The sequence below is a fragment of the Aythya fuligula genome, chromosome 1 (genome assembly GCF_009819795.1).
Source record: "Aythya fuligula isolate bAytFul2 chromosome 1, bAytFul2.pri, whole genome shotgun sequence".
NCBI lineage: Eukaryota > Metazoa > Chordata > Aves > Anseriformes > Anatidae > Aythya > Aythya fuligula.
In genome coordinates this window covers 150,587,352-150,614,688 of record NC_045559.1, presented here as the reverse complement: position 1 = coordinate 150,614,688, position 27,337 = coordinate 150,587,352, and the positions used below count along the sequence as shown (strand labels likewise).

At 37.6% G+C, this 27,337-nt stretch overlaps 1 protein-coding gene across 2 annotated transcripts in view; it reads right to left on the bottom strand.

Annotated features, from left to right (window-relative positions):
• NALCN (sodium leak channel, non-selective) overlaps positions 1-27,337 on the bottom strand; it is a 230,825-nt gene that overhangs the window by 155,460 nt on the left and 48,028 nt on the right. For both annotated transcript variants that reach the window (XM_032197441.1, XM_032197449.1), the window contains one exon: positions 22,937-23,091. In XM_032197441.1, the coding sequence (XP_032053332.1) occupies positions 22,937-23,091 (155 nt within the window). The remainder of the gene's footprint in view (positions 1-22,936; positions 23,092-27,337) is intronic.

Genomic DNA, 27,337 nt, shown 5'->3' with positions numbered 1-27,337 from the left:
CTGAGCCACATGAACACGTGGTTTGAAAAAAAGGGACTGTGTGTGGAAAAAAATGAGTTTTGGCATTGCTCAGTGAAAGAGTTTTCCAAGAAATACAGATCAGACCTACCCCCAACAACGTTTTATCAATAGATGAGCTAAACAGACCTCATTCTCCATGTGAAAGCAATTTTCAGTTGGTGCAATGAAATTAGGGCTTTTGGACATGAAGGCACAAACAAGTGACGTGTAAATCCGGGGATGATGTTCTAAATGTCATTTTCTTTTCTGTGACTACTTTTTTTCCCCACTTTGACCTGAAAAAGATGTCTAGAAGTCTACCCACTCCCTTCACTGAACTCTAAGGCACCTCTAATTATCTATCATTTACTTTGGAGTAAAAGCATACATGAGAACAGCTACTGCTGGCATTTATAATCAACACAGCTTGTTATCCTCAGTAATTTGTCTGCAGGTCCTACCATGGCTTGGATAGGGTTTTATGTTGTTATGTTCCCATGTTTTTCAGAACAGGAAACAAATCCTGATCCTAACTTGGAAGCTCTGCCAACAAACCTGTGTGTTTTTTTTTTTTTAAAGAGAAACCTATGTTCACAACTTTAGAATTGCACTGCCCAAAGTCAGGCATGTGAGCTGATGTTCCGATAACTAAAACTAGTCTGATTCTTTGAGATGCTGATGGAGACAAGTTCTAAATTTTTAGTCCTGGCCCAAATGCCAGTGCTTGAAGCCAGGTGGAATTTTAGCATTCCTTTTGTAAAGACAGGATTAGATCTCTGGTTCTGCAATTCAACAACTGAAGTCCCTGGAAAACACAAAAGATGTTGGGGAAATAGTAGATTGATCAATATGTTGTTTTCAAATAACTTATTAAATTGCCTGCCACATTAAAAATAAAGCTAGAGATTGATTCTGTAAGATGCAATCAGAGAAGAAAGCACGACTGTTTCCAGACCCATTTATTTTACAGCATCTGGGAGATGGGCTTCCTAAATGAAGATGAATGCAACAGAAAATCTCAAAAAAAGTGTGCTTTCAAAACTGACCATTAGGCAGATCTGTCTTGTTCTGGCATTAAAACCTTTTTCTTCAACTTTCCCTAGGAACTTGCAGAAGTACCAATTAAATGCTTTTAGCAGGATTAACATGCCTGGGTCAGAAATAGAGAGGAAAAACTGCTAGTAGTTAATAGCAAACACTGAAATAACTGAGAGAACTGTAGAATTCGTCTGGAAAGAGCTGTTTAAAAGCAGATGAGATAAGTATCTGTAAAGAGTGATGGTAAGTAGAGGTGACTTAATCTTGGAGAGGCCACGTAACGAGCTGGACCCTCAAATAGATTTGAGGCTCAAAGTAGCTTTCTTCATTTATTTATTTATTTATATATTTTTTTTCTTCAGCATTAAAGATTTCTGTTTCACAAAGAACATCTGGGACTGAGGCCCCTTTACCTGCAACTATTGTCTTCCTCGATCAGAGGTTGGACTCGATGATCTTGAGGTCTCTTCCAACCTAGAAATTCTGTGATTCTGTGATTCTGTGATAAAGCTAGTTAAAATCAAATTTGTTCCTAGCCAGGTCTCATACTCAATCCTGACAGCAACATTCAAAACAAAAAGAAAAGTATTTACTTCCAGTCACCTGATAATATTGTAAATTATTATCTGTACAATGAACGAAAGATGGAAAAGGCATGTAATGAAACCTGCATCTGTGGGGAATTCAAATGATAAAGAACTTTGCTGACTAAAAATTTTCAAAAATTATTATTATTTTTCTTAACTGTTATAGTTAATGGCTTCAAACAGCTATCCAGCTTCTCTCTATGGTGCTGACAATTCAAATTATTTGGCCTAGCAAGCATATGGCTTCCTTGTCTAACATACCATGATTTGCCATAACAGCAAAGGAAGCTTTGCAAGGCCATTTTCTACTGATCTATCATAAACAAACAAACAAAAAAAAAACCACTATGGAAACTAAGGCTGGAAAAGGAAAAGAAAGGTAATCCTCTCAAGTTTTTCATAGCCACGTAAACCCAGAACAAAGTCTCATCTTCAGTAATTATAAAAAAGTGATATTAATGTGCATAAAGAAAATTGAGTTTGTTCAGGACTGGTCCAATGAGGTCTTTTTCTTTGAGTGGGAGCATAGTATAAGAAAAATAATACGTAGCAATAGTAAGTAAAGAAAAATAAAATAAAAAAAATAGAAGTGGCAAATATTAGTATTGTTACATTATTCTCTAAATTGTAGTTGTAAACAACTAAGATTCCTACAAAGAAATAAAAATTGCCACATATAAATCTATGCAGTTGCATAACAAAAAACTATCTTGCTCATTGCCTTTTCATCAAAATCTGCATGTTGACCATGACCATAAGCATGTCGTATTCTTTACAAGACAAAAAAAAAGTAATTTTCAAAATATTTTTGTTGGGAAGCTAACAGAATGAAACTTAATCTGCTTTCTGACAGGTAATAAAATAAAATAAAATAAAATAAAATAAAATAAAATGAACAACAACAAAAATCAAGCCTCTCTTGACTTTAAAATGAATTGTTTGACCCTAATCATCAGGTGTTGACATAGCCCTTCATATGCTTGGATTTCTCCAAATGCTGCACATAAAGCCTACAAATTAAAGCAGAGTACAAAGTGCAAAAAGCAGCTTGTATTTACATTTCATCTGGAAAACAGTTGTAGGAGTGATGGCATAGAGCCAAGTTCCACTACTTCTAAACTGGCTAAATCATATTCTTCAGTAAGTATCCCCTTCTTTTTTTTCTTTCCTATGGGAAGCATTCATGAGTCATGGGTTGTAGATCTGACTTCTGCTGAAAACACTCATGTGAATCCCATTTCTAACAGTGAATCATCTGGCAGAAGCGAAGTGTTAAGCTTACAAAGGAACCTTATTTTTCTTACACAGGTTAGGGCGCAGGAATGTAAAGTAACACTGTGAATAAATAAAATGCCACTCAGGCCGTGATTTGGTGATTTAATCTGTCTGTAAGGCTCTGAATACTATGGTAAAAGCACCATGATGTAAGGTACTGCCAGTTAAAAAAATACTAATTTTTAATGGTTTCATTTTGAAATGAAAGCTTGCACACTGCAACATGTATTGTCTGTTGGTACCTCAATTTCAGCCAGAGTAGGTATTGTCTGGTCTCTTACCTCCCACATAGAGGTATTAAGCTGGTGTAAATTCAGTACCACGTACCTCTGTGACTCTGACAGTAAGACATTCACGTACCCTGCCTCATCTTAAACAATCTGTACTATGAGTCATAACAGAAGTCAAACCACAGCCTCAGTGTGTTGCAAACCAGCACTTCTGACAGCACTTATGTTGTCAAATAATGTGGCTCCTGTTCCCTGATGTGTTCCCATGGATGTGCCTGTACTCTGTGTAGCTCCCTCCAGCCTATACATACCCTTAGCACAATTCCAAATAAGCTCACATCTTCAACATCCTCCATAGGCTGGCATTTCCTCATGCAATATATACCTTCAATACTGGATTATGAAACCACAACCCTGGTGGGCTATGGCAACATGAAAGCGACACAATGTTCACAGGAACTTGTCACTGAACAATTCCATAAAATGTTTTAGTTATGTCTTGGGGCCATAAAGATGACTCATAAAGATGGCCCAGTGGGGATCAAAACCAACCACTGTACAAGTGGATACACAACCATTCTGCTCTAGGAGGCACTAGGCCTGAGCAGTTTGAACATGAGTCAGTCAATATGGGAAGAGTCTACTGGAAGAGTGTTGCCATCAGGTTGATGAAGGTGATCCTTCCCCTCTACTCAGCCCTGGTAAGGCTACATCTGGAGTACTGTGTCCAGTTCTGGGCTCCACAGTACACGAAGGACATGGAGCCTGTAGAGAGTGCAGTGGAGGGCTAAGAGCTGGGCCTGTTTAGCCTGGAGAAGAGAATGCTGAGACGGGAACTTATCAATGTGCACAAATACCTTAAGGGGGATGTCAAGAAGATGGGGCCAGACACTTTTCATTAGTACCCACCAACAGAAAAGGCAACAGGCACAAACAGAAACACAGGAAGTTTCACATGAATGTGAGAAAAAACTTCTTTACTTTGAGGGTGACAGAGCACTGGAACAGGTTGCCCAGAGAGGTTGTGGTGTGTCCTTCCCTGGATATGCTCAAAACCCACTTGGACGTGATCCTGTGCAATGTGCTCTAGGTGACCCTGCTTGAGCAGGGGGCTTGGACCAGATGGTATCTAGAGGTCCCTTCAACCTCAACCCCTCTGTGACTGTGACTCTGTGACTATATTGTGTTATTTGTGGACCAAAAATCAACACCAAATAGATTATTTTTGTTAGTGTAAATCCTGTCTCTGTCTGAATTCTACAGTTCACACATTGTCACATTGTATGGCTCACCTGTGCTACACATCCGAATGACATATGGCTAAGTACCTAAAGACAAATACAACCTCTAGTAAATAGTAGGAAGTTCCCAATTTCAGGTTGCCATAATACAGAAGATACAGAGGGAAAGTATCACTACACACTTGTCTCCAGCCATAGTAAGAAGTGTAAAAGGCAATATTGGCATTAGAACAAGTGGCCATGAATATGAGATAAGTGTATTGCAGGTGTTTTCTAATCACTAAGGAAATGAAGTCCTGAAAGTGTTTTTCATTTGTTTTGCCTCTTCCATTCCTAAGTTTTCCAGCTGAGACTTGACATTTTTATGAACAATGCTTATTTGGCACAGTTCCCTGTAGTCTTGAGAAGGAGTGGACAATAGCATTACCCACCAAGGGTCCTTCCAGTTGTGTTGCACTGTCATGAAAAGCGATGTTTTTCATATCAGTAAGTGTGATGATATAAATCCCAAAGAAAAATCCTCTGAGTTCAACAGCCATGTTTTGTTTATTTGTTTTGTTTTATTTTATATTTTCCAAATTAATGCAGGCCTAACCCTTAATTAGCAAATAATACAAAAATGTTAATTATTTCACTTTCATTGGCTTCATGACAGGGGAAATTTCTAAGAATGCATCTAATTAGATTCTGCAGGAAGGATTAACACTATGCTCTGTTGTGGAGGTTCTCAGCAATGGGGCTGGTACTACACAACAGCTAGAGAAGGTCACTCTTTGGTACTGGAAATGATGTTGTTACAAAATACCCGTTTACTCTGAACTGCACTGAAATTCTCCAGAGTAAATTTTTCCTAAATCACACATTCCCCATTGTGCCTGAGGACACTGTGGACACAGCTGCAATCCTGCATCTTTCACAGTACACGAATTACTTTAAAAAGTAATACTATCTCCCATGTTTTAGTCAAGAATGTTCACTACAGCAGCCCTAACCATTTGAACACTTATTAGTCGCAAAACTGCGGTCAGCATAGTGGGTAAAATCTATTGCTGATTATAATATTTAACTGAAATGAAGGACTGCTTAAGGACCAGAAGGAACTAAACATAATTTTAGAAAAAAAAAAAAAATCATAGCTCTTGGAGATACCAAGAGTTTGCATATCCCTAAAAGCATATGTGTTACGGATTTCATAGCATTTCTAAGGAATGATTGAAATCAGAAAGCATCTGGAGAAAGACAAGCTGATGCAGACTAACTAGTGTAGTATGATAACATAAAGCATCATATTTGACAAATCTGGCAAAATATTTGAGAAGAGAAAAGACAGAAAGCAGATAGGTGTGAAGCAGCTAACATAGTCTATTTTGATTAGGATTAAGATGCTTGTGAAATTACTGTAGAGCAGGTTAACCAGCTTTGCACAGCAGAAACAGCATTCTTCACTGGATAAAAGATTGACCAGGTAAAAGACTGCAAAGACTAATCTGATTGTGAAATAAATGAATCCTACAAGATTTCAAGAGCAACTATTTAAAAACAGTACTCTCCCTCAGTACTCCAAACTTTCTTCAGAATTTCTCTGTGAGAATTTAGCACCCCAATTACCTCAGTCACCAACCTTAGCTATTTCCAGACCATTTATCATCTTGATATGTGAATGTCAGTGGGATACATATCCATGTCTATGCTATGATAATCGTAGAAAGATGACTTATTAAATGGCTTCCATAATATGCAATTTCCATTCACTGCTGCTACTCCTCTATGAATCACCATTATTGGTCCATTGTTCTATATAAGATACTGAGGAGAGAAAGAAAAAAAATACAGGCAATGGCAGAACTGTGATTATATATGAACTGCAAAAAAAAAAATAAAATATGAAAAATAAAACAAAAATAGAGGTTGTTCCAGAGAAGAGGATTAAATACAACTGAATTTTTTGTTGTTTGAGAGACGATAATAAACATATTTAATTAATTGTAAATTAGCCTCGGAATTGTAAGTGCAATGCCTAAAAATACAGAAATGTCAGATGAAAAGCAAATGTAAGAAAAATATTATGTCTAGGGTGTAGCAAAGTTGACTAATACAGAAAGATATGTAAGTAGTACACATACCGCTATAAAAAAAAAAAAAAAAAAAAAAAAAAAAAAAAACCTGCCACAGGCAGGTAATTAAAAGAAAATAATACCACAGTTTATCAGAAGAGACATATAGAAGTCCTGTTGTGACTAATCTATTTTACTTAAATTTGTAAGCCCCTGGGTAACTTCTGCCAAGATGAATCAGTGCTGTATAGTCAGCTCCTCTAGAAATAGAATAGTTTACTGAAGGTTTTTCTCCTGTACACATTGACATAGCATCTGTGCTGTATGTATGACCATGCCCCACTGGTGACCGACAGGGTGTTCTGACAGGAAATTTGCTGTTTTCACTTCTTTTGAAATATCTGCAATAAGTTATTTTAATTCTTCCAGTCTCATTAATTATAAAAGTATATAACTTAGCTGGAAACCTGTGCCACGTATTGCAGCTGTTTAAATTAAGTGCCAAAATTCTGAGCTTAGTTACTGCAATTTTCACAAAGGAAATAAAAAGGTGATAATATTGTGTGGTTTACTCCTTTTCAGATGTGAAATAAGATTCCTAAGTGAAGGGTTCACAATAATTATGTATTTTTAGTAGGCATAAACTGTGGTCTAAAATGAGGCAAAGTGCTGCTCATTATGGTAACCCTCTATGTGGCAGTAGTGCAGTTCTGATGGAAAAGTAGAAGACAACCTTTTAAAGGAGTGTTTAGATGAGAGTGGAAAATGCTGATTACAGTATGGGAGTAGAAGCATCTTGACACTTTCCAAGGTGACCTGTCCCACCTTTGGTGGAGGTGGAATAGCATGTCTTCAAAAAGTCTTCAATACTGCTAAGTACTAGGGAGAACATCCAAAGCTGCCTGTGCCACTGAAACCCTGACCATTGAAAATGACTACAGAGATTTTAGGAAGAATAACAACTATTTGCATATCCAAACAATTCACAGCACAAAAATGTCCCTGTGGCAAAGAAATCAAGATCTATTTCCCAGCACTGTGCCCCAAATACAGAAAAATAGAGAAGTGGCAATTTTTCATTAGATTAAATTTTTCATTAGATGTGTTACGTATTTATTCAGATCACCTACTAGATTTTGCAAGATCTATCTCCCAGTTTGATCACAACCAGAATTTATGATCAATGTAAAGAATACATACAGTATGTAATGTTCTTAGTTCACATGCTTTTATTCTTTCAAGTGATTTCTATTCTATTTCAATTCCTATGAGGACAGGAACTGGAATTGCAGTCTTACAGTTATTTGAAGTAGTATTTCAGAATACTACTATTTTCAGAATATTACAGAATATCCATTTTCACAATGGATACAAAGTATTATACTAATCTTTTAGCTTGCAACCAAGGTCTTCTCTGAATACAGTGCATAATAGATATTGTGCAAGAATTTATTCACAGGACATCTTAATGACAGTTTGTACAGTACGATACAGGAGCTACTGAAGGTAACCAAGAACAGTAGGGAAAAGACACTTAGGAAAAGAAACATATGATCTTTAGATATTGAGTTACAGAGTAACAAATTGAGATTGTGCACTATTTACCGAAAAAAGGTATTTTTCAGTAAATAGACACATTTGCCACAGGGCAATACAGAGTGGCAGCACGTGAAGCCAGTCATCACAGATGTGCTGAAGATTCACACCTAAACTTCTGCTATCTCTGTGCTACCCCCTCTAGAGTGACCATCTGTGATCCAGATTTTCTGGAATTGCATTATTCCCCCTTATTCCCTAGCAGAAGTGAGAAAGCCAAGTGCAATCTGGCCCTGTGTTATCAAATCTTAAATCAAAGATGATTTGGTAAATCACTCTAATTACAATAGCAGAGGGGAATGTTGCATGACTATCACAGATTGTATTCACAGTGAGTTTTTGCTTATTTCAATCAGCTTCACAAAAATGCTGTTTAGGATAAAATAATCAAATCTCAGAAGGCAAAGTAAAACAACATGTCCCATGCTTTATGCAAGTGTTGAAGGTCAAAGCTTGTAAAGTGGTCACATACTGAAGCTCTTGTCTGAAAGTGAAAATCTTCCACTGAGAAAACAATTACCTCTATTACCCAGTAACTGCAGCTTTCATTATGCAGAGCTATATTGTCTTAATGGCATGGACTGATAATTACACTGATAGGATCTAATTTTCTTGGTATGGAATGACAGGTTTCTAATTGCCTAACTCCACGCTTTGCCCATTGGCTAAGAGTTTTCTGCTCCATACTGCGGCTGAAATCAGTCATGCCTTGGGTTTCAGGGCAGTGCACACTGCTGTTACACCTGTAACTCCTTTATTTTCTCCTGTTGTTCTCTTTCCTTGCCAGACTGTGAGCTGTTGAGCAGCTATCCATGCACAAACAGCTACTGGTTGACACAAGTCTTTCTTAAATTCCCATGCATAGTGTATGAGTGAGAACTCATGCACTGATGGGACAGAAGGTCTGTTTTGCTTTGAAAAAGCTATTTCTATTAATTTTCTTAGTAAATCCTCATTAAGAAGATGTGTATTTATTTCCCTTTGACCACAACATGCCTATCATGCATGCTCCCAGGTTGCTTTATTTAGCTTCTCAAAGTTACCTGACCCTTTGGTTAGCATTCTGCATTACAGGAACAAGAAATGTCACTGTAGATAATAGACTTGAGTGTTTAACTTATGGTTCCCATAGGAATTATAAGTAAACCATAGCAGCAGTACAAAAGCAAATATCCTCCTCTGCCTTCACAGAGTACATATCATCTCAGAATCACACTGGGAGGCTTTGCTGTGCTGGAGCAGGAGCAGCAGAAAGTAAACATGAGGTGGGCATCTGTGGAAACAGTATTTGCACTACATTTAACTCCTAACTGGCACTAGTGGGTACTAACACACAGAAGACTCTCAGGCAGCACAATGTGAAGGCTTCCTAGAGGCTCCCTTTGGGAGCCTGGGTCCAGCCAGTTACAATGTCACCAGCACCACATTCCCCAGCAGTCTCCATTCCAGGACTCCTTAAAACCATATGCTGGAGCAAATAAGCCCTCTTGAGACACAAAGCCATAGGGCAGCAGGGGAAGGGATAGCTAGCTTAGTAAGAAGCCAGCACTACTGCTGGTACAAGTGATCTCTACTGAATTGTATGTGTTCTCATTATTATACTCCACGTTGCATGAAGAAATGCAGTTCAGTGTCATAAAGCTGGATAGGAAGAGATTTCCTTCCACTAAGTGGACTGAGATGGATGTCATCATAGTTTACATGCTTATTGGAGAAGGAATGAACTGTGAAATTCTGCAGAACATCAATGAACTTTCTTAAGAGATTTAAGATAGGACCCGAGGGAAAGGAATGGAGCTATCAGGAGAGGGTCAGGCTAGGTGTTAAGGAAAGGTTCTGCACCCAGAGGGTGCTCAGGCACTGCGATAGGCTCCCCAGGGCTGTGGTCACAGCCCTGAGCTTCAGGAGTTCAAGAAGTATTTGGACAGTGCTCTCAGACATAGGGTCTGATTTTTGTGTGGTCCTGTGTGGACCCAGGAGTTGGATTCCATGATCCTTTTGGGTCCCTTCCAACTTGAGATATTCTATGATTCTATGATTCTACTTGTGGTCTCCTTGTAATCACAGGGAAAAAGTTACTTACACAGAATTTAAGCTTATACTGTTTGAGATACATTAAGAAACAGTGCATGAAGTTCCATGTCAATAAGGGATTGATAAGAGGTGATTGATATAAGTTACAGTGGAAAGAGTTACTTTCATTTTCTTAAAACCTTCTCATAAGACTTCTCTCTTCCATCCCTTCACCTTATGACCAGTGACGGTTTATGGTCTTCAACTTAACATCAGCAAGTATGTTTTTTTAACACCACCATCCCTATCACACAAATATTTATCAGAAGGCATATTAGAAAGAAAACTTAAAAACAACTACTTTCAAAATGAAAACTAACCAAAACATTTTGGTTCACTGTGCAAACCATTCTCTCATCCTTCCCAGGTACAAAAGAGAATAAAAGAAAGAACAAGGCACAGAGCACAGGTGTGCCATGTACGGTACTATTATATTGACATGAGTGATATATCAAACTATACATAGCAGAATAGGATGGACACCAGCAAAGACCCATGGTTACAAACAAAATTGAGATCAGAATAAAAAAAAAAAAAAAAAAAAGTACATTTTTCTGGAAAGTCTTTCTGGAAAGTTGTTTTATCCCCTTACAAAGCCAACTACTTGGCTGTTGAAACTAACACCTAATACCCTGGAATGCCAGGGGAAGTGTGTTCCAGCAAATTCTCTTAGCAGCAGTAAAGTTTTCTTCGACTGTCAGTACAAGACAACTGTACTAATCTATTCACATTAGTTTCACCTGACTGCCTGGTTTAATGCAGGACTCAATTACTGTGGGATTAACACAGCAATAAATTAAAATTCTGGAGGATTGATCAAATTACTTTTAAGTTCCCAAAACTCTTACGACTTCCCACAAACCATTTGTTAGTGTAACAGAACTATTATTTGTGCTATTTGTTGTGTGTCTATGAGCCATTAATTAAAAAAAAAAAAAAAAAAAAGTAGAAAAGGTCTTAATTAATGAGACAACTAAAATGGCATCACTGAGGAAAGTGGCAAGTACACAGAAACACTGAATGGCTAATAGAGTTAGCTGGAGCATCCCACTATATATTTTTTTTACTCCAAATTCAGGCCACTTATTTACTTGTAGGGTATTTAAGATACAGTCCTTTCTAATCAGCTGAAACTTCCTCATGAAAGGCTCTTTACTAGCATATTCCTTGATAAAACTTAATCTACATCACACACAAAACATTTCAGAGCCTGGAAGAGACTGAAAATTTTCAAGAAACACACTCCCAGATAAGTGTCTGATCTTTGGCATTGTGTTCCCTTCAAGTGAAAAATGACTGGCTTTCTCCTTTCCACATGCATCTATAATCCATGCAATTTAACTGACCTACATTAGAGAACCTCTATTTTAAAAGGACACTGCCTGTTTAAAGTGGAATTGTCATACTAAAGAACAAAATTGAAATAAACTGAAGATTTGTTGCAAAGTATACCTCTTCTGTGGAAGGCTCATCAAGCCCTCGGGTTTGAAAGGCATTTTCAGTCCTTCTATAGCAATAACAATTTTGCTATGTGTCTCAGAATTTTTGCTAAACACAGCTAATGATCCCTCACCTTAGACCCACTATTAGCCCCCATATACTTTGTAACTGATATATCTCATCTCTGTCAAGAAGAAATAGTGAATTACATGTACTTGTCTACTTTTCATAAGCCTCAGTACATATATTTTCAAAGCATAATGTCCAGAGATATTCATTTATGTAGATAGCTTACAGAAGGTATTTAACCCTGTCCTGTCAGACTGCAGGAGCAAGTCATTTTCAAAGGACAACCAACCCAATTATGACCAAAGGAAGTCAACCAGTATGGGCCAATCACTCTGTGTCTGCTCAGGAGAAAGCTCCATATAGACGCTATCTGTATTTCTAAAACTAGTCTGCTTCTAGCCAGTCATCTTGAAACTGAGAAATGACTTAAAATTTGGTATTTTGATTATAAGGGCTACAAACATAATATCTGAACAAAACAGAGACCTCCTTTCAGAGCTGGGCTAAAATACAGGTAGCAATAAACTATAACCATTCATTTAAGGGGGACAAGTGACTAGTATAAGGATATCCTTCCACTGGAAGACCACCACAGCACTACTCAACAACACAGCCATAAGAAGTATAGGATTGGTGACCTGCTTGGAGATTTTTGTGGCTAATTTTAATATTCTTGCTAATATTTCTCATTCAAAATGGGAAGAAATGGGATTAATATATAACGTTCACTTTGCAGAATGTGGAGATGGGTGGCGGGAAAAAGCTTATTGCTGTCATCTGCAGGGTGCTGTTTGTTACACTGTGCTTTACTGTGCAATGTGACATAAAAGTATGAGAAGCAGTACATGAACAAGGCATCAAAACTGTCACGACTTGGCAAACAGAATAAAAAAATCTGAAGTTCTGAGAAAAAACATCAAGGAAAATATACCTCAATAACTTTGGATCATGACAAGATTCCCTAAAATGCTATCTGGACGTGACATAGCAAGATTTCTGGGAGAGGAAAACTTGATCTAGAAGATACTATGTATCCTGTAGTCTGTATAAAGATATAATATTAACAAAGAACACAAAACAGCATAAAATAAGATTAACGGAGATTCTGACACTTTCAGAATCTCACTCATATGATGGCTAGAATTACACATTCTGCTGAAGAGCATAATGCAATAGCATGTTAGTGGGCAAAATCCTTGTAGAAAGAAGGTCATTATTGCACTTTCTGAAGCCAAGACTCTATGGAAACTCAGTTTGGACCCTCAGTAAGGGGAAGAGTGGCTAAACAGTGAATGGCATTAAAGGTGATCATGAAGAGAGAGGAGTGTTGTGTCAAAAAGTGTTATTTCATATTTTGTAAAAACTGAATATAATGTACATATACATTTTCTTTAAAATGCAGGAAGGAAGAACAGGCTTAGAATCATTAAGAAATATTTGGAGAACAGAAAAAAATGTATACTTAAGAGTAAAGTCAAACAGCACTCACGAATATAAGTGCTAAAATACAGCACAGATATTTATAATGAAATAAAACACTACCGATGACCATGGTTGCTTGGTATTATTTATCTTCTGTTATCTTTTGTTTAGAGAATAAAAGTGTCAGAATAACTAGGGGAAAATAAAGCAAAGGACAATGACCGTTCCTCCTATACTATGACTGGAGGTTATTAATTTCTTAGCAACACACAGGACTTAGACAAAACTGTCCAGCTAAATAATATATAGACCCAAAGATACTTCTGAGATGATTTAATTCAGAACTAAACTAGAAGAATTTAATATTAATTTGCATAGAAAGAAAAAAAACAAAAAGGCTGAGATTTTCATCAAGTAATTCCTGTGCCAAAACAAGTACATTCTGCTTGGGCTTTGGCATGGGTTTAGGAAAGATACCAAGTGTTTTCACTTCAGGACTTCCTGGTGGTCATTTCTATAGGTAGTGAAAATTAGTGATAAAAAAAACTTCGTTTTCTTAAATTACATTTGTTTATGTTCAACTTACAGTCACTGTATTGCATAAATACTTTTCCTGCTAAATAAAAAGAAACCCCAGAACAAAAATGAAACCCCTAAGGCCTTCTATCATTAAACTCTTTCTGATGGGAAACTAAAGATGGCCTTAGTATGCAAGTCCTTAAGAAGCTGTATGCAGTGAAAACACTGTTGTGCCTTAGGCCTACAGAGGGATTTATTAGTTTACTCCCTTTCACCTTGTTTGTTTTACCTAAGGAACAACCTGAACTTGTTTACCTCATTTACACAGCCATGGCTCCTTGCCCACAGTGCTCACATCCTTGTAACTCAAATCATTTCCCAAGAGGAAAAGTACAACAAGGAATCTAAACTGTTCTGATCTTCTGTACACAGGGCAATCAAACCACTTTCCTTAGTCCTTCGTGGTCACCAAAAAGATGTATCATCTGCTAAAGCTGCCTATTCAAAGGCAGTCTAAGTCTAAAATAGGTTTATTTACATGCCAGGGTTTAGCTAGGTAGCAGTGTCTGCAGGGCTTGTGGCAGCAGGCGGCACGCAAGAGCATGGCCACCCCTGAAAGCTCATTCTGAAGCAGAGGACATGCATAAAGAAGGAACAACAGAAGAACAGTACAAAACAAAGAGAGGCAAGAAAGAAGCTACTCTGAATCCATAATCTGAATCAGTGCCCCCCCTCACCTCACATGCGGTGAAAGCAGGGGCTGGGGACAAGGATGTTGGCCCGAGAGGTGTGCTGACTGAAGCTGAGACAGGAGAAGGAGGGAAGGTATTTTCCCTTCACTAAGTGTCTTTTTCGCTTCTCAATACCTAAATCAGTGATAAGAAGTTTACGGCAATGAAATGGGAATAAGAAATTAAATGAAATTCCTTGAGCAAAGGCTGTTTTGTGCACAACAGTGCCTCACCTGGGATCAGGGCCCTATTGCTCTCTGCAAGGTAGGTCTAGGTAGGAAATCCAGTAAGAAAAACAAAAACCTACCACCATATTTAAAATAATGGTTTTCACAGGTTTCTCAGTCAGTGGACTATTGGGGCATGCTTTAAGTCATTTGGGTTCACCTTTAGAAAATACGACTTTTATCTCTAAGCCCTCTATAGCTTCCCTAACTACATTCTGGCACCTTTATACATTAGCATCGTTACCACTTGTCATGTTACCACACAATAATCACACAGGTCACAGTCATGGATGAAGGCCTCATTATTAGGCTCTTCACATGCAAGCACTTGAATCAAAGAGCCATATAAATGGAATGGCATTAGACTTGTTTATCAAAGTATTTAATAGTGTGATGCACTTGCTTGGATAAAATGGAGCACTAAGAATCAATACATACTATCAAATGTACACATTATCTATAGAATAAAAGTCTGACCCCAGGTTTTGATGAAATCATTACTGAGCCAGTGGTTTTCCTAAAAGCTCTGCCTTTGACTGGTACAATTAAGTGGAGACTCTGACTTAATTACATCCACTCATTGCTTTTTATTATCCCAGATACCAACAGACTCAGAGCCAAGGGATTCAGGCTGCGGTGGTGATACTGCTCTGCATTTCTGGCCCTCTATGCCTGTCTAAAACAACGCTGCTCTCATTCAAGCTGGGTTGCTGGCGTGAAAGCACAGTGTGGGAGGAAAGCGGCTTAGGCGGCTGAAAACACCCTTGTAATCCTTTTGACTATCGAAATTTCCTACTTTGAACAAATAACCCACAAATATTTTTACTCTGTTCATTAACTTGAGGTTAACCATTCCTCACAGACCTGAAAAGCTCAAAGTGGGCAAAATAAGTAGTTGCCCAAGACTACACTCATAATCAGCTGCCTCCTTCATCTATGTCAGGAAAGACCAAGCAGTTGCTAATACCTCCCCCAACAGACAAGATGGCTTCGTCAGGTGGGTGAGTGATGGAGAAAAGAAAACATCAGCCTCTGTCACCAGTAACAGGCTCTGTTCCTCATCCAGTGTCAGCAGGAATAGCAAGTTGGATTTTTCAATATTTTCTTTTATGTTGCTGAATCTTGTTAGCATTCAGCCTCCTAAATGTTGAAGGTGCTTTTAAACCACTTTCAGTGGAGAAAAACTGGACGTAACTCCAGGAAAGAATGACAAAAAGCAGGTCTTTATAGTAATCCCTCTAGTCACTGTGTCTTTGTTCCTCGCTTTCCTGAGTTTTCTGCACCCAAATTTATGATATAGGTGTCCACACAAGCAAATGGACTTGTAGCTTTTAATGCTTGTTGTTTCCAGGAGTACCTAAGTGGAGATTTGGGCTGACTTCAGCTTTTCTTCCAGGCTGGTTTGAGCCTTTCCTCCCTTTCCAGTTTGGCTTTCATGTGAACATCACACCTCACCACCCAAGACACAACTCAGCCTCTAGGAATTCCAACCCTACAGACAGACACACAACCTTTCAGAAACATGAAATATCTCATGGAAAATATATTTAATTGATTGTGGCAGAGTGAGGTGCAAAAGCCAGATTCATGGCATATTATCTTAACCCTAATTCCTTCCTTCTGAATGGTAGAACTAATGGCACCCTACTCTTCTTCCATTTTAAGTGCTGTGCCTTTTTAATTTAAACCTGTTACACACTCTCTAACTCACTCTAAGAGATCCACATTTTTCTTGTGCTGGGAGCCCCAGACCTGGACACAGCACTCCAGGTTGGGCTTCATGAGGGCAGAGCAGAGGGGGACAATCACCTCCCTCGACCTGCTGGTCACACCTGAAACTAGTGTAACTCCATCATTTGGTGAATAAAATTCCAATTAATGGCTAAACAGAAAGCTATTTTGATCCTTTTACAAGTCTTTTATTAAAACAATAGCTGTAAGTGAATGGAGGAAGTTGATTTCAGCCCCACAATGATATTTCCATTAACAAATATTAAATTAGGTTCACTTTTAAGCTATTCATGGCAGACATTTTTCACAATGACATATATTACTCCTAATTACCAATTTAAAAAAAAGACTACTGTTGGCAAGACAAGAATATGTAAATTCTGGGTCACATATTATAAGGGAAAAGTCCTTATAATAAGAATGTGAAATATCTGAGACCTAAAGCTCTGTTGCTGTTTTATAGCCCATGAAATGAGACGATTTTGCTGGCTCATTGTACCATCAAACAGTGTTCATTGTTACTGTGAGTAATGTTTAATTCAGGTTTAACTTTCTTATGTGTGCTTTGAAGCACTCCTTACCATTGAAATTTTATTATTTGTCTCCGAGATGCAACATGTATGTGTTTATCTCCTATCCGTAAAATGGACATTAATATGGTAGTCTTGGCAAACACTCTCCACAGGTAATGGAGGTAATTATTATCATTTGGTAGGGTATTGGCCCTAGCAAATAACAAATAGGCTGTTGGTGCTAGAGTATAGAATAAGATCTGATTCTCTCCTCAGAATGATCTTTCATAGCATAAAACTTCTTTCCCTTCCTTCGCAGAGTATTTTTTAACTTCTAGGCATCTCTGAAATTTCTTTTCCTTTTGAGAATATGTTAAGCACTGTAAATCATGAGAAAGTAAGTCTCTAGGATTATGTGAAGAGTAAAATTGGTAATGTAGCTGCAAGTGTACATCTGTAGATGATTACAGATGATTGCACCCATGAGACATGTGAAATGATCACTAGCCAGATTTTACAAAAATCTGAATGCAAAAGGATCTGCATTGTATGGAAAGCATAGCTAAGGATAAAAACTGCCCAAGATCCAGCAACAGGGTAGGGCCTGGTACTTTTCTGCTTATACAGCACCTTTTCCAGCAGCATCCAAGCAGACAACCATACCAATTTTCTTAGCATGGCCCTGACAGCAATTCCTGCTGTAATTGACTGAATGTAGACACACACTCAGACAGTGACATGGAAGGCAGAATTACTTGTCATAGTTCCCCAACTGCCAAGTCTTCCATGCTCTTATCTAACTCAACAATTATATTTATGCTTTTGAGATATATCAGGTGAAAATACTTGCACAAATATGATCACGTGCCCAATGAATTGTACAGTAACTGGGATTTATTCATAGAACAAAGGTCATTTTTCTGAATATTTACCCCAAGACTTTTGAACACTTCATGGTACTGTCATGGTATGGTCATTTTTCTGAATATTTACCCCAAGATTTTTGAACACTTCATGGTACTGTCATGCTGTCAGCTACACCCTATGGGATTAAACATTGCTAAGAAAAACACAGACAAGAAGAGAGTAAAATCAGAAAGAAGAAACAGGCCAACTGTGAATGCACCTGATGCTCTCAGTGGGAGTCAAGGCTGAATGCTGCACTAATGTGAAGCAAACGTCAACCTTTTTATAGCAGCCTGAATCAAAAGCAGCTAAGAAGTCTGAGAAAGAGAAGAGCTTGACAGTACTATACAGGTATAGTCAGTAGTAAGGAGTTTTGCCTCCCACATCCACACAGTCAGCCAAGCCTTTCATTCATACCCTTTCTTTTACTCCCACTCAGCCCCACAGGTAGTATTCAAAAAACATTTCAGGCATCCTGACGGATAAAAGACTTAATTTAACATGAAGGTTCCCATTGCATAGGAGCAACACCTACTTAAAAAGTCAAGTTGTGTGTCAAATTGTTGGAAAGAGTATTTGGTTTTCTACTGAGTTCCTGAGCAACTTCCTATAAGAAAGCAGTAACTCCTTGTAGCCTCCCATCAGCTGGAACCTTATGTATCTCAAACCATCTTACCTAGGGGGCAGATTACTCTTTCTCTGCTGTTACTTCCTCCTGTCTCAGAACTTCAGAGTAAGGGACTTTGGGTACTGAGGCCTTAACTAATCGATTTTCTGCTCCATGTTTCATTCATTGCTGGTTTCATAAACAGGTCTAAAACATACCTCCATAACTGTTGCCTGTAACTTTTCTAGAGGTGTAGCCAAACAGAACTGCCCCGATTTTTAATAACTTCACTCTCATTAGAGGTTACACTTGTAAATTCATCAAAACCGATCAGTGCTTTTAATTTCCTTCTACATCCTAACTAGAAATACGTATTTTGAAGAAAAACAGAGGCATTAGCTGTAGATACATGCTGATGTGGCCCATGTTTGAAAAATTATCACAAACATCAGGCCTAAGCATTATAATATTAATACACGTTGACGTTTTGTAGGCACTGGAGAACTTATGGCACAAATCTTACTGTATTACTGCTATACAAACACAAAACGGAAGCAGTTTTTATAAACAGAGGAGAAGCATTCAGTCCTCTGCATCTTCATTTTAAAAGGTTTTTTAAAACATCTCTTAAAGAAGAGAAGGCTCCGGGGTGACCTCATTGTGGCTTTTCCATACTTAAAGGGAACTTACAAAAAAAAAAAAAGGAGAGCAACTCTTCGCTCAATCAGATAATGACTGGACAAGGGGAATGGTTTTAAACTAGAAGAGGGGAGATTTAGATTAGATGTTAGGAGGAAATTCTGCAGAGGGTGGTGAGGCACTGGAATAGGTTGCCCAGAGAAGCCGTGGATGCCCCATCCCTGGAGGTGTTCAAGACCATGTTAGATGGGGCCCTGGGCAACCTGATCTAGTGGGTGCCATCCCTGACTATGACAGGGGGGTTGGAACTGGGTGATCTTTGAGGTCCCTTCCAAACCGGGCCATTCCATGATTCTATGATTGTCTCACTATGACAACATACAGAAACATGGCTAGGTGAAACTAACTGTTCTGTGATGGGTGCAAAACCCTTTGCTAAGTAACCTTATAAGCAGCTACTAATGACACATTGTCAGAATGGAAGACTATCAAATGAGGTTCCATCACTCTGTTCTTGATCTGGGTTATTTACTTTTTTTACTTTTGACCAAGTTGATAAATTATAGAAAAATAAATAAATTATAAGCATCAGTGTTCAGATAAAAATAGACTTAAGAGGTACTGAAAGTATTCAGGAGGAAAGAGTTAAAACTCAAAAAGATCTTAGCAAACTGAAGAAATAGTATGAAAAAAGAAAGTATTCAACAGAGTACAAGTGCAAGGTTCTACATTAAAAAAAAAAAAAAGTAAATATACAGGATGGGAAACAGTGATGGCAGCTTTTACGAAAGGACACAAGGGCTGTAACAAACCAGAAAAACACATGAATCACCCACATCATGCTGTTGTGAACATGGAAAACATCTCACTGGGATGTAGAATCTGTAATAAAGCTTAAAAATACATGAAGTAAAGGCTTTACTGGAATATTCTGCCAGTACTGCACTTCAGCAAAGAGGTGAATCAGCTGGAGAAAGTCTTGTAGAAGGCCAACAAGAATAATTTAATGCATAGTATTTAAGTCATATAGCAAAAGTCCAAAACATGTAAAACTACATTGCCTATGTTTCCGTAGAGGGTAGAAGAGGCATAATGATAGTCTTCAGACATGCAGAAAATATTTTTTGATGTTTTATCTATGTCCATACTGAATAAAATGAAAAATTACAATCTTAAGGCACAGAAAGAAAGATTCAGGTTAGACTTTAGGAAACTCTTCCTATGAGTATAGACAATGAAACAGTGCAATAGATTGCCTGGAAAGATTGTCTGCTTCAGAAAGAAAGCAGATAGACTAGATTATCTTGACAAGATGACTTCAAGTACTATTTATTAATAATCTATAACTATGTTCTTCCTTAAAAAATACATGTATGCAAACAAGTATACATAAAACAGATAAATATAACATGTCAAAATCAAATATAGAAAACCTGGAAACTCTGAAGTACCAAAACTTATGCTATCTTTCCAACTTTCATCTCTTTAAAGCCGAGGTATTTGTAAAAGTGGGAACAGAGTATGGCGAAAATTCAGGGATTTTCCAAATATATTACTTACTTGGCATATCCTTACAGTATAAAAAACTCTTAAATTAAATTATATCTAATTAGGACAGTGTGGTTTTCACCCCATAATAAAATTGTAAAAAAGCTTTCCCTTTCTGTTTAAAGAAGAGAAATTTTCAAATATTCATAACTTGTACTTATATACTGCAAGTTAAGTGGCACTAATTATACAGTAGCTGCCAAACTGCTATGCTCTTATGATTTTTGTAATGATATATTTCAGGAACCAACAGGACAGGCTGCATATAATAATATGCAGAAATAAAACATCAATGAATGTACACAATAAAATACTGTAATTACACAGGAAAGATCTACTTCATTACTTACCTGTTAACTACATATAAAGGTACATCACAAAATGGAGATTTATAAAATATTGATAAACTTGCTGGTTATTAACATGTTTTTAACATTCCTAATTTAAGGAGGCTTATTTTTGTGGCAAAGCTGCTGTAAATTACCCAGTATTTTAAAGTTTAGCAATCAGCTTTCAATTGTCAATTTCTGACTACTGTACTGAGAGGCGTTTATCTCCTGATTAGCAACATCTAGACAAAAACAGTGTATTAATGACAATTTTCCTACATCTATTAGCAACCTTTGGGCTTTCAAACACAGCAGTCAGAATGACTATCAATAAAGCACAGGACTATGCCTCAGGAGAATGGAGTTTCAGCCACTTTTTAAACCTGTTTTATCAATCAAGGCACTGTTGGACAAATTATTTCACCTGTCTTTGCCAACCTTTGGTTTCCTTTGGATGCCTTGCCATCATTAAAAAATGTTTATTTTTTGAACAAGGCACTCAGCCTTGTTCAAATCATCCATATAACTAAGCTTATCTAAGGTGTTGCAACTATTTTCCCTAGTGACCAGGTAGGCAGCTAGAATAACAGCCTTCAATGCCACAACTGATTTTGTACATCAAGATAAGAAGGGTGATTTCAATCTATCTAAGGCATAATTCTTCTGGTGATATACTAGAACTAGAGAACTTGCACATGGATGTTTTTAGCTTCTAGTGTAAACTCAGCTCATATTTACCCAGGCATGGCACTATGACTTAAGAATCTGACGGTTGACTGACAGATCAGACAAGGTTGTCCTTTGCGATCCACTGAAGAAAAATTTCATACAAAAGGTAGGTACTACAGGTACTGCTATACAGCTAGCAGTACTGGTACAACTGTTACACTCATGGCTTCTGGAAGAAACAAAATACAACTTTGTTGAAATCATTTTTTTTTTTTTTTTCTCCTCAGAAAGGGATAAAAAAAAAAAGAGGACAGAAATGGCAGTTTCTCTTCAGAAATTCTTTGGTATCACAGAGTACCTGTCATAATAGGAGACTACTTCTTTTAAGTCTCTGGCTCATTGTGTACATTAAGTGGCCTGGGAAACAACTGAAGTAATTTCAGCTGCAAGGGCTTTCAGTTCTCAAAAAAATCCTTTTGGATTGTAGTCATTCCATCAGTAAACCTTTTTATTACCTTCAAGTTCATCTGAGGCCACGATAACAGTCTACTGTCTAGAGCTCAAGCCAGGAAAAACGAAGTATAAGCTTATCAGTAAGAGAGAGGCATCAGAAAGAATATGGCCTGTAGGCACGCTTTTTCATTTGAAAGGAACTCCCTACCTGTACTCATGAAAATGTTCAGCTGCAGGCTCCTGTTGGACCTTTGTCTGTTAAATAAATGTGAGATAACCACAATTTTCTGATAGGGTAACCTGCACATTTTCCATTCGGATATGAATCCTGCCACAGATGCCTGTACTGTTGCCACCTTTCTTGAATTACTGCTCTGTGTTCCCTGTGGGGATGGCACGACGCGTGCCAACTAGCAGAGTGCATTGTGCTGGTCATTCTGAGGTATTTCTCACAGGAGAAAAATTGCACTGGTAGTACAATATCTATCTGTCTGACTCTCAGTCATTTTACTGAATGCTATTCTGACTTAACGCAGTTTGGATCCAGGTTGTCACAGACAAATATGATCTCACTTTCTCCCCCTCCTCCTTAGGACTGAGAGGATAACTTTAGTACCAAGTAATTCTGTGTGTTTTTCCTTTTTCCTTTTTTTTTTTCCTTCTTTTCTTCTTTTTTTGCATAGGAATTACTACTAAAATTAGACAAATAAGGTGAAATATATACTCTAAAATGGATCATAAATAAATCACAGTAATTAGTCATCACATTTGCATATTGGTGATAATCAACAGCTGACTCTTTTTAAATAAAGACATTGTTTTAAAGTTATTTAAATCCTGGGAACCCAAGCAATGTAAAAATAGATAACTTCATCATTCCAAATCAAATAGCACAGCTTCTCTTTCTGGCATGTGCTCTACTTGAGCAGAATACTGATTGCATTTGATATCTTTTCAGCACAGACATGAGCTATCTGTTCTACTCATTTCATAAACATTTTTAAATGGATACTGAAATGGATTTTACCAGTAGGACAGACCTATCTCATTAAAGCCACTGTAGCCCAGCTCTTGCCTGCTTAGTCCCAGATCTTCAAGGTCCATGCATTTAAATCCAGGTGGGCACTGGTAACCTTCTTCTAGCTCTCTGGAACAGTGGGTGTCGGGGATAGCTAAATTATTCCAGGTTACGTTTCTGTGAAAAATACAAAATTACGGTGTTACATAAATTCAGCTCAGAGTAATACTAAATGCTTGAAAGCAAGAGGGCTAAAGTGACTTCAGACCTATAAAATGACAGTACAAATATAAACAGAAGTTTCATACTAATACTTAGAGACCTCAACAAAAATGGAGAGTCTTCAAGACATACAAAAGTTAACATAAGAGCTGTTCCAACTGTGTTTTCATGTAATTTGGACACTTAACTGCTTCAGACACCTTTGGAAATCCTGAGAATGTGTTCAAATCTAGGGAAAAATGTGATTTTGAGTTCCACAGACACTAGCTGAGCTAGCTTTGACATCTTTTAACAGGATCATTGTGAATGACTTGTCTTCCATGTAAGAATGTGTTAGCTTCTTGTACCTTGGTTGGGCCAGGGTTCTACCACAGATAGTTAAATCCTTCATATTGCACACATATAGCCATGATCACAGAAAAAGTCAAATCATTACACATCTAGTGTAAGTACTGATGCGACTGAAACAGATGTGATTCACAACACCAATAATGGTTTGGTAAAACAGGTGGAAAAATAAAAAAATATTCAAACTGGTTCAAACTGATTTTTGCTGGTAAATATAACACTGAAAAATGGAAAGACAGCACTGCAACACAGTGTGCTAGCCAGTGAGAGGCCTCCCATTTTTCACTGTTGCCAGATGCTGAGCATCACTTGTCTTCCCTGCTCCTCTGGCACATTGTGTGAGCTATTGAAGAGGCTCTGTCAAGCTGCACTACAATGGGATTTTAGGTAGTTCCAGTGCAAGCAGACTTTAAAGTTAAAAGGTGAGGGAGGACAAATTTGTGGCTCCCTGGTCTGTATCTGTGGCATATACACAAGAAGTACTCACAAACTTCTGTAAGGAGAAGCTCAGGCTCCTCATAGGCATTCACAGCACACCATTGATAATGGCAGTAAATATGGAAGAGAGAGAATTAAAACCTGCTCATCCCATTTCCCAAGAAGCGGTTTAGTTAAAAGGTACACCTTAGCAATGAAAATTCATTCTGAGCAGGTTTCTGCTAGGGCCCACAAAGCAGCACAGCACATAAGTAAGGATTCACGTTACTTGTGCTACGAGCCAACTGGGTAAACCAAAGAGAAGTAAGGTTGCAATATGACAGCTCCAACTGCATTGAACAGGCACACAAGCGAGCAACATCATTTTTCTCCCTGCTTGTACTTTCTCTTCCAACAAATGGAAATCCTGATTTTTGGCTCAGTCCCAGAGCAATTTTGAATCAGACTTGGAAAGCTAATCAGGGAGAGTTCCGGTCTGAGGAAAAAAACAGTCTGTAGCATTTCTCCATTCATGTTCAGGCTGATTTTGACTTTCTAGTCACAGCACAGACTTTTGATATAAAAACACTTAAAATGAATTACTGAAAGTTACAGAGAAAATCTTGTAGTATTCACCCCGTTATCCTGAGGCTCCAGACCAATGCCTTAAAATTCATCACTTTAATTAATCTTATTTGTCCACAGAACAGGTGAAATTTATAGCCTGCCTTTTAGTATAATTAGCATTTTATTGTTGTTTTATTGAAAGTCCTCTTCCTTTAATCTAACTCACAGATGCATTTTGACAGCTAAATTGGGTGAACAGGAGTCATAATTACTTTATTTTTCTTGCCTTTATGCACTGCATGCGATAGCAATAGATTACTATAAACCTGTCAGTGTGAAACTAAAGCTTCCTACACAATTTTTCCTAGGCAATTACAAATACAGAGAACAGTGGCTGCACCCATTCTGTAGCTATTTCTTCATGATGCCTGAGAGCCACACATATCTGCATAGATGAACACACAGACACATAAACGCCTCCAGCCAGCACTATAAAGGACTCCCCAAAAATTTTGCTATCTGCTTAACTAGAAAGACAGATAGATATACAGGCACATGTGTACCCATTTCCATTTTTGTAAACATGTTTAGCATACATCACTCAAGGATTCAGAACTTCTTCTGGGCACCTTAATTTTTTTTATACTAGAATGTGTTAATTCATACCCATTTGTATGCTTTAAATACTTCAGGTTTGTGATACAAAAGCCATTATAATATAGGATTATCATAAGACAACATTTTATGAATATTATCAGAAATGTAAATTAATTCATTGGCTCAGGCAGATGCAGAGCCCAGGCTACTGGTACCTAATGAATTTTATATTATGGTTTGCATTAGAAAATCCCTCAGATTCAAAAGGCTAGCTGTGTGAGGGCTTATTATTAAAAGTATTGCTGGCTCCATCATTACAATGCAAAGCACTCGTTTTAAGGGGTTCATTTAAACCAAGTTCATAGAATCACAGAATGGTTTGGGTTGGAAGGGATCTTAAAGATCACCCAGTTCCAACCCCCTGCCATGGGCAGGGACACCTCCCAGAAGACCAGGTTGCCCAAAGCCCCATCCAGCCTGGCCTTGAACACCTCCAGGGATGGTGTTATCCACAGCTTCTCTGGGCAACCTATGCCAGTGCCTGACTACCCTGAAAGTCACTTTTGTATGGTTTTCAAGTCACTTTTTGTATTTTGTTTTCAAATCTCCAGAAAAAAAATGGTTTCCATGCACCAGGTATGACTTATACTAAAAAGGAGGAATCTCTGATTATAGTACCTGTACCTATACAGGTATAGGCTTGTTAGAAAAAGTGTCACTAGGCAGTTTATGTTGTGGTTCAGGATAGCAATAAGAATAGATTAGTCTACATGGAATAGACAGCATTAGACTGCTAATCTAGAACTGGCTATAATATCACCAGTCATTTCCAATACAACATGATTTAAAATATTTTACACCTTCATAGACCATACTTGACATTAACTAAAGACTGACGTGCTGATTCAGCACATAACTAGCATCAAGCATCTGAGAAGTTCTGCTAGGCAATGTACTTAAATACCTTGCTGAATAGGGTGCCTAGATAAAATTATATATACTTGCAATGTGAAGAAACAATTAGTCCTAATATACTGAGTACTTCTCTGCATGGTATTCAACGTGTGTGGAGTACAGCATCAATCCAATAGATGAGCTGAGAAAGTAGTTCAGCACAGGAATGCAAAGTACACACCAGGAGATAATTGACTCCACATTGCTTGATCAGAATCCATCAATACCAAGATTGTTGCCAAAGACATGAGAGCACTTCTCTGATATGCTTTTAACTGCCTGAAGAGCTTCCTGACTACATATGCACTGCATATGGTGTACATATCTCAAGAAGAACTTGAGGCAGTACATGTGCCCCTTTTCTATGGCATCTATTCAACAGAAATTGAGAAGAAAAAAAAAAAGAAAAAAAAAAAAGAAAAAAAAGTCTTTTGTTTATTCTGGTATTTTATTATTTTTTAAAGATATCACCAGAAAGCTAATTGAAATTACCAACTTACTCATGCAGTTTCCAGACCCAGAAAATTACAGAAAAAAAAAAAATTATTGATAAGGTATAAAAATATTGCTCCAAACAGTGAATTAGGTAAAGAGTTCAATAATTAAATATGAATTACCTGCAGCTGAACGATCTTCTATGTTAGACAAGAACAATTCTCTCCACACTAAAAACAGGCATTTCAAGGCTGCAGGCTAAAGGGTACCCCAGGTTTCAACATGGAGTACCCCAAGGGTCAATACTGGGTCCAGTCCTGAATGACTACAGATGGATAACTGCTTCAAACCCTTCAAAGTCAAAAAATGATGGTTCCTATGGTCAATAAACCAACTCATCAGTCTTGGTTTGTTTTACCCTTATATCATCCTCCAGTTTTAGATCACAGAGCCTAGTTTTCTACTCAAGAGACTTTCCTTAAAGAAGGTAAATTATAGAAAAAAAATACTCCTGGTATACCTATAATTAATGGCTGTAATCTTATAAAAATCAGGAAATTTGAGATTAAGGTTCCTATGACCAATTTATACCAGTAACACTTCATAGAAAGAACACTTATATGAACTTTTCTACTTAGAATATGTCCCGTTAAAAGGTCAGACAGCTCAAGCCAATGTACAGTTGCTGTTATCACTAGGCAGTTAAAATATTTCTTTGATATTCTAAGTTATTTTTGTTTTCAGAGACTCTGGGAATTTGAAAGATAGGAAACCTAAAAGGATAAGTGCTTGCTTTTTAGCTGTCTCCTTGTGAAAAAAAATAAAGGAGAAAAGGGTTAAGTTTTTTGTTTGTTTGTTTTGTTTTTCTTGGTGACCATGAAAA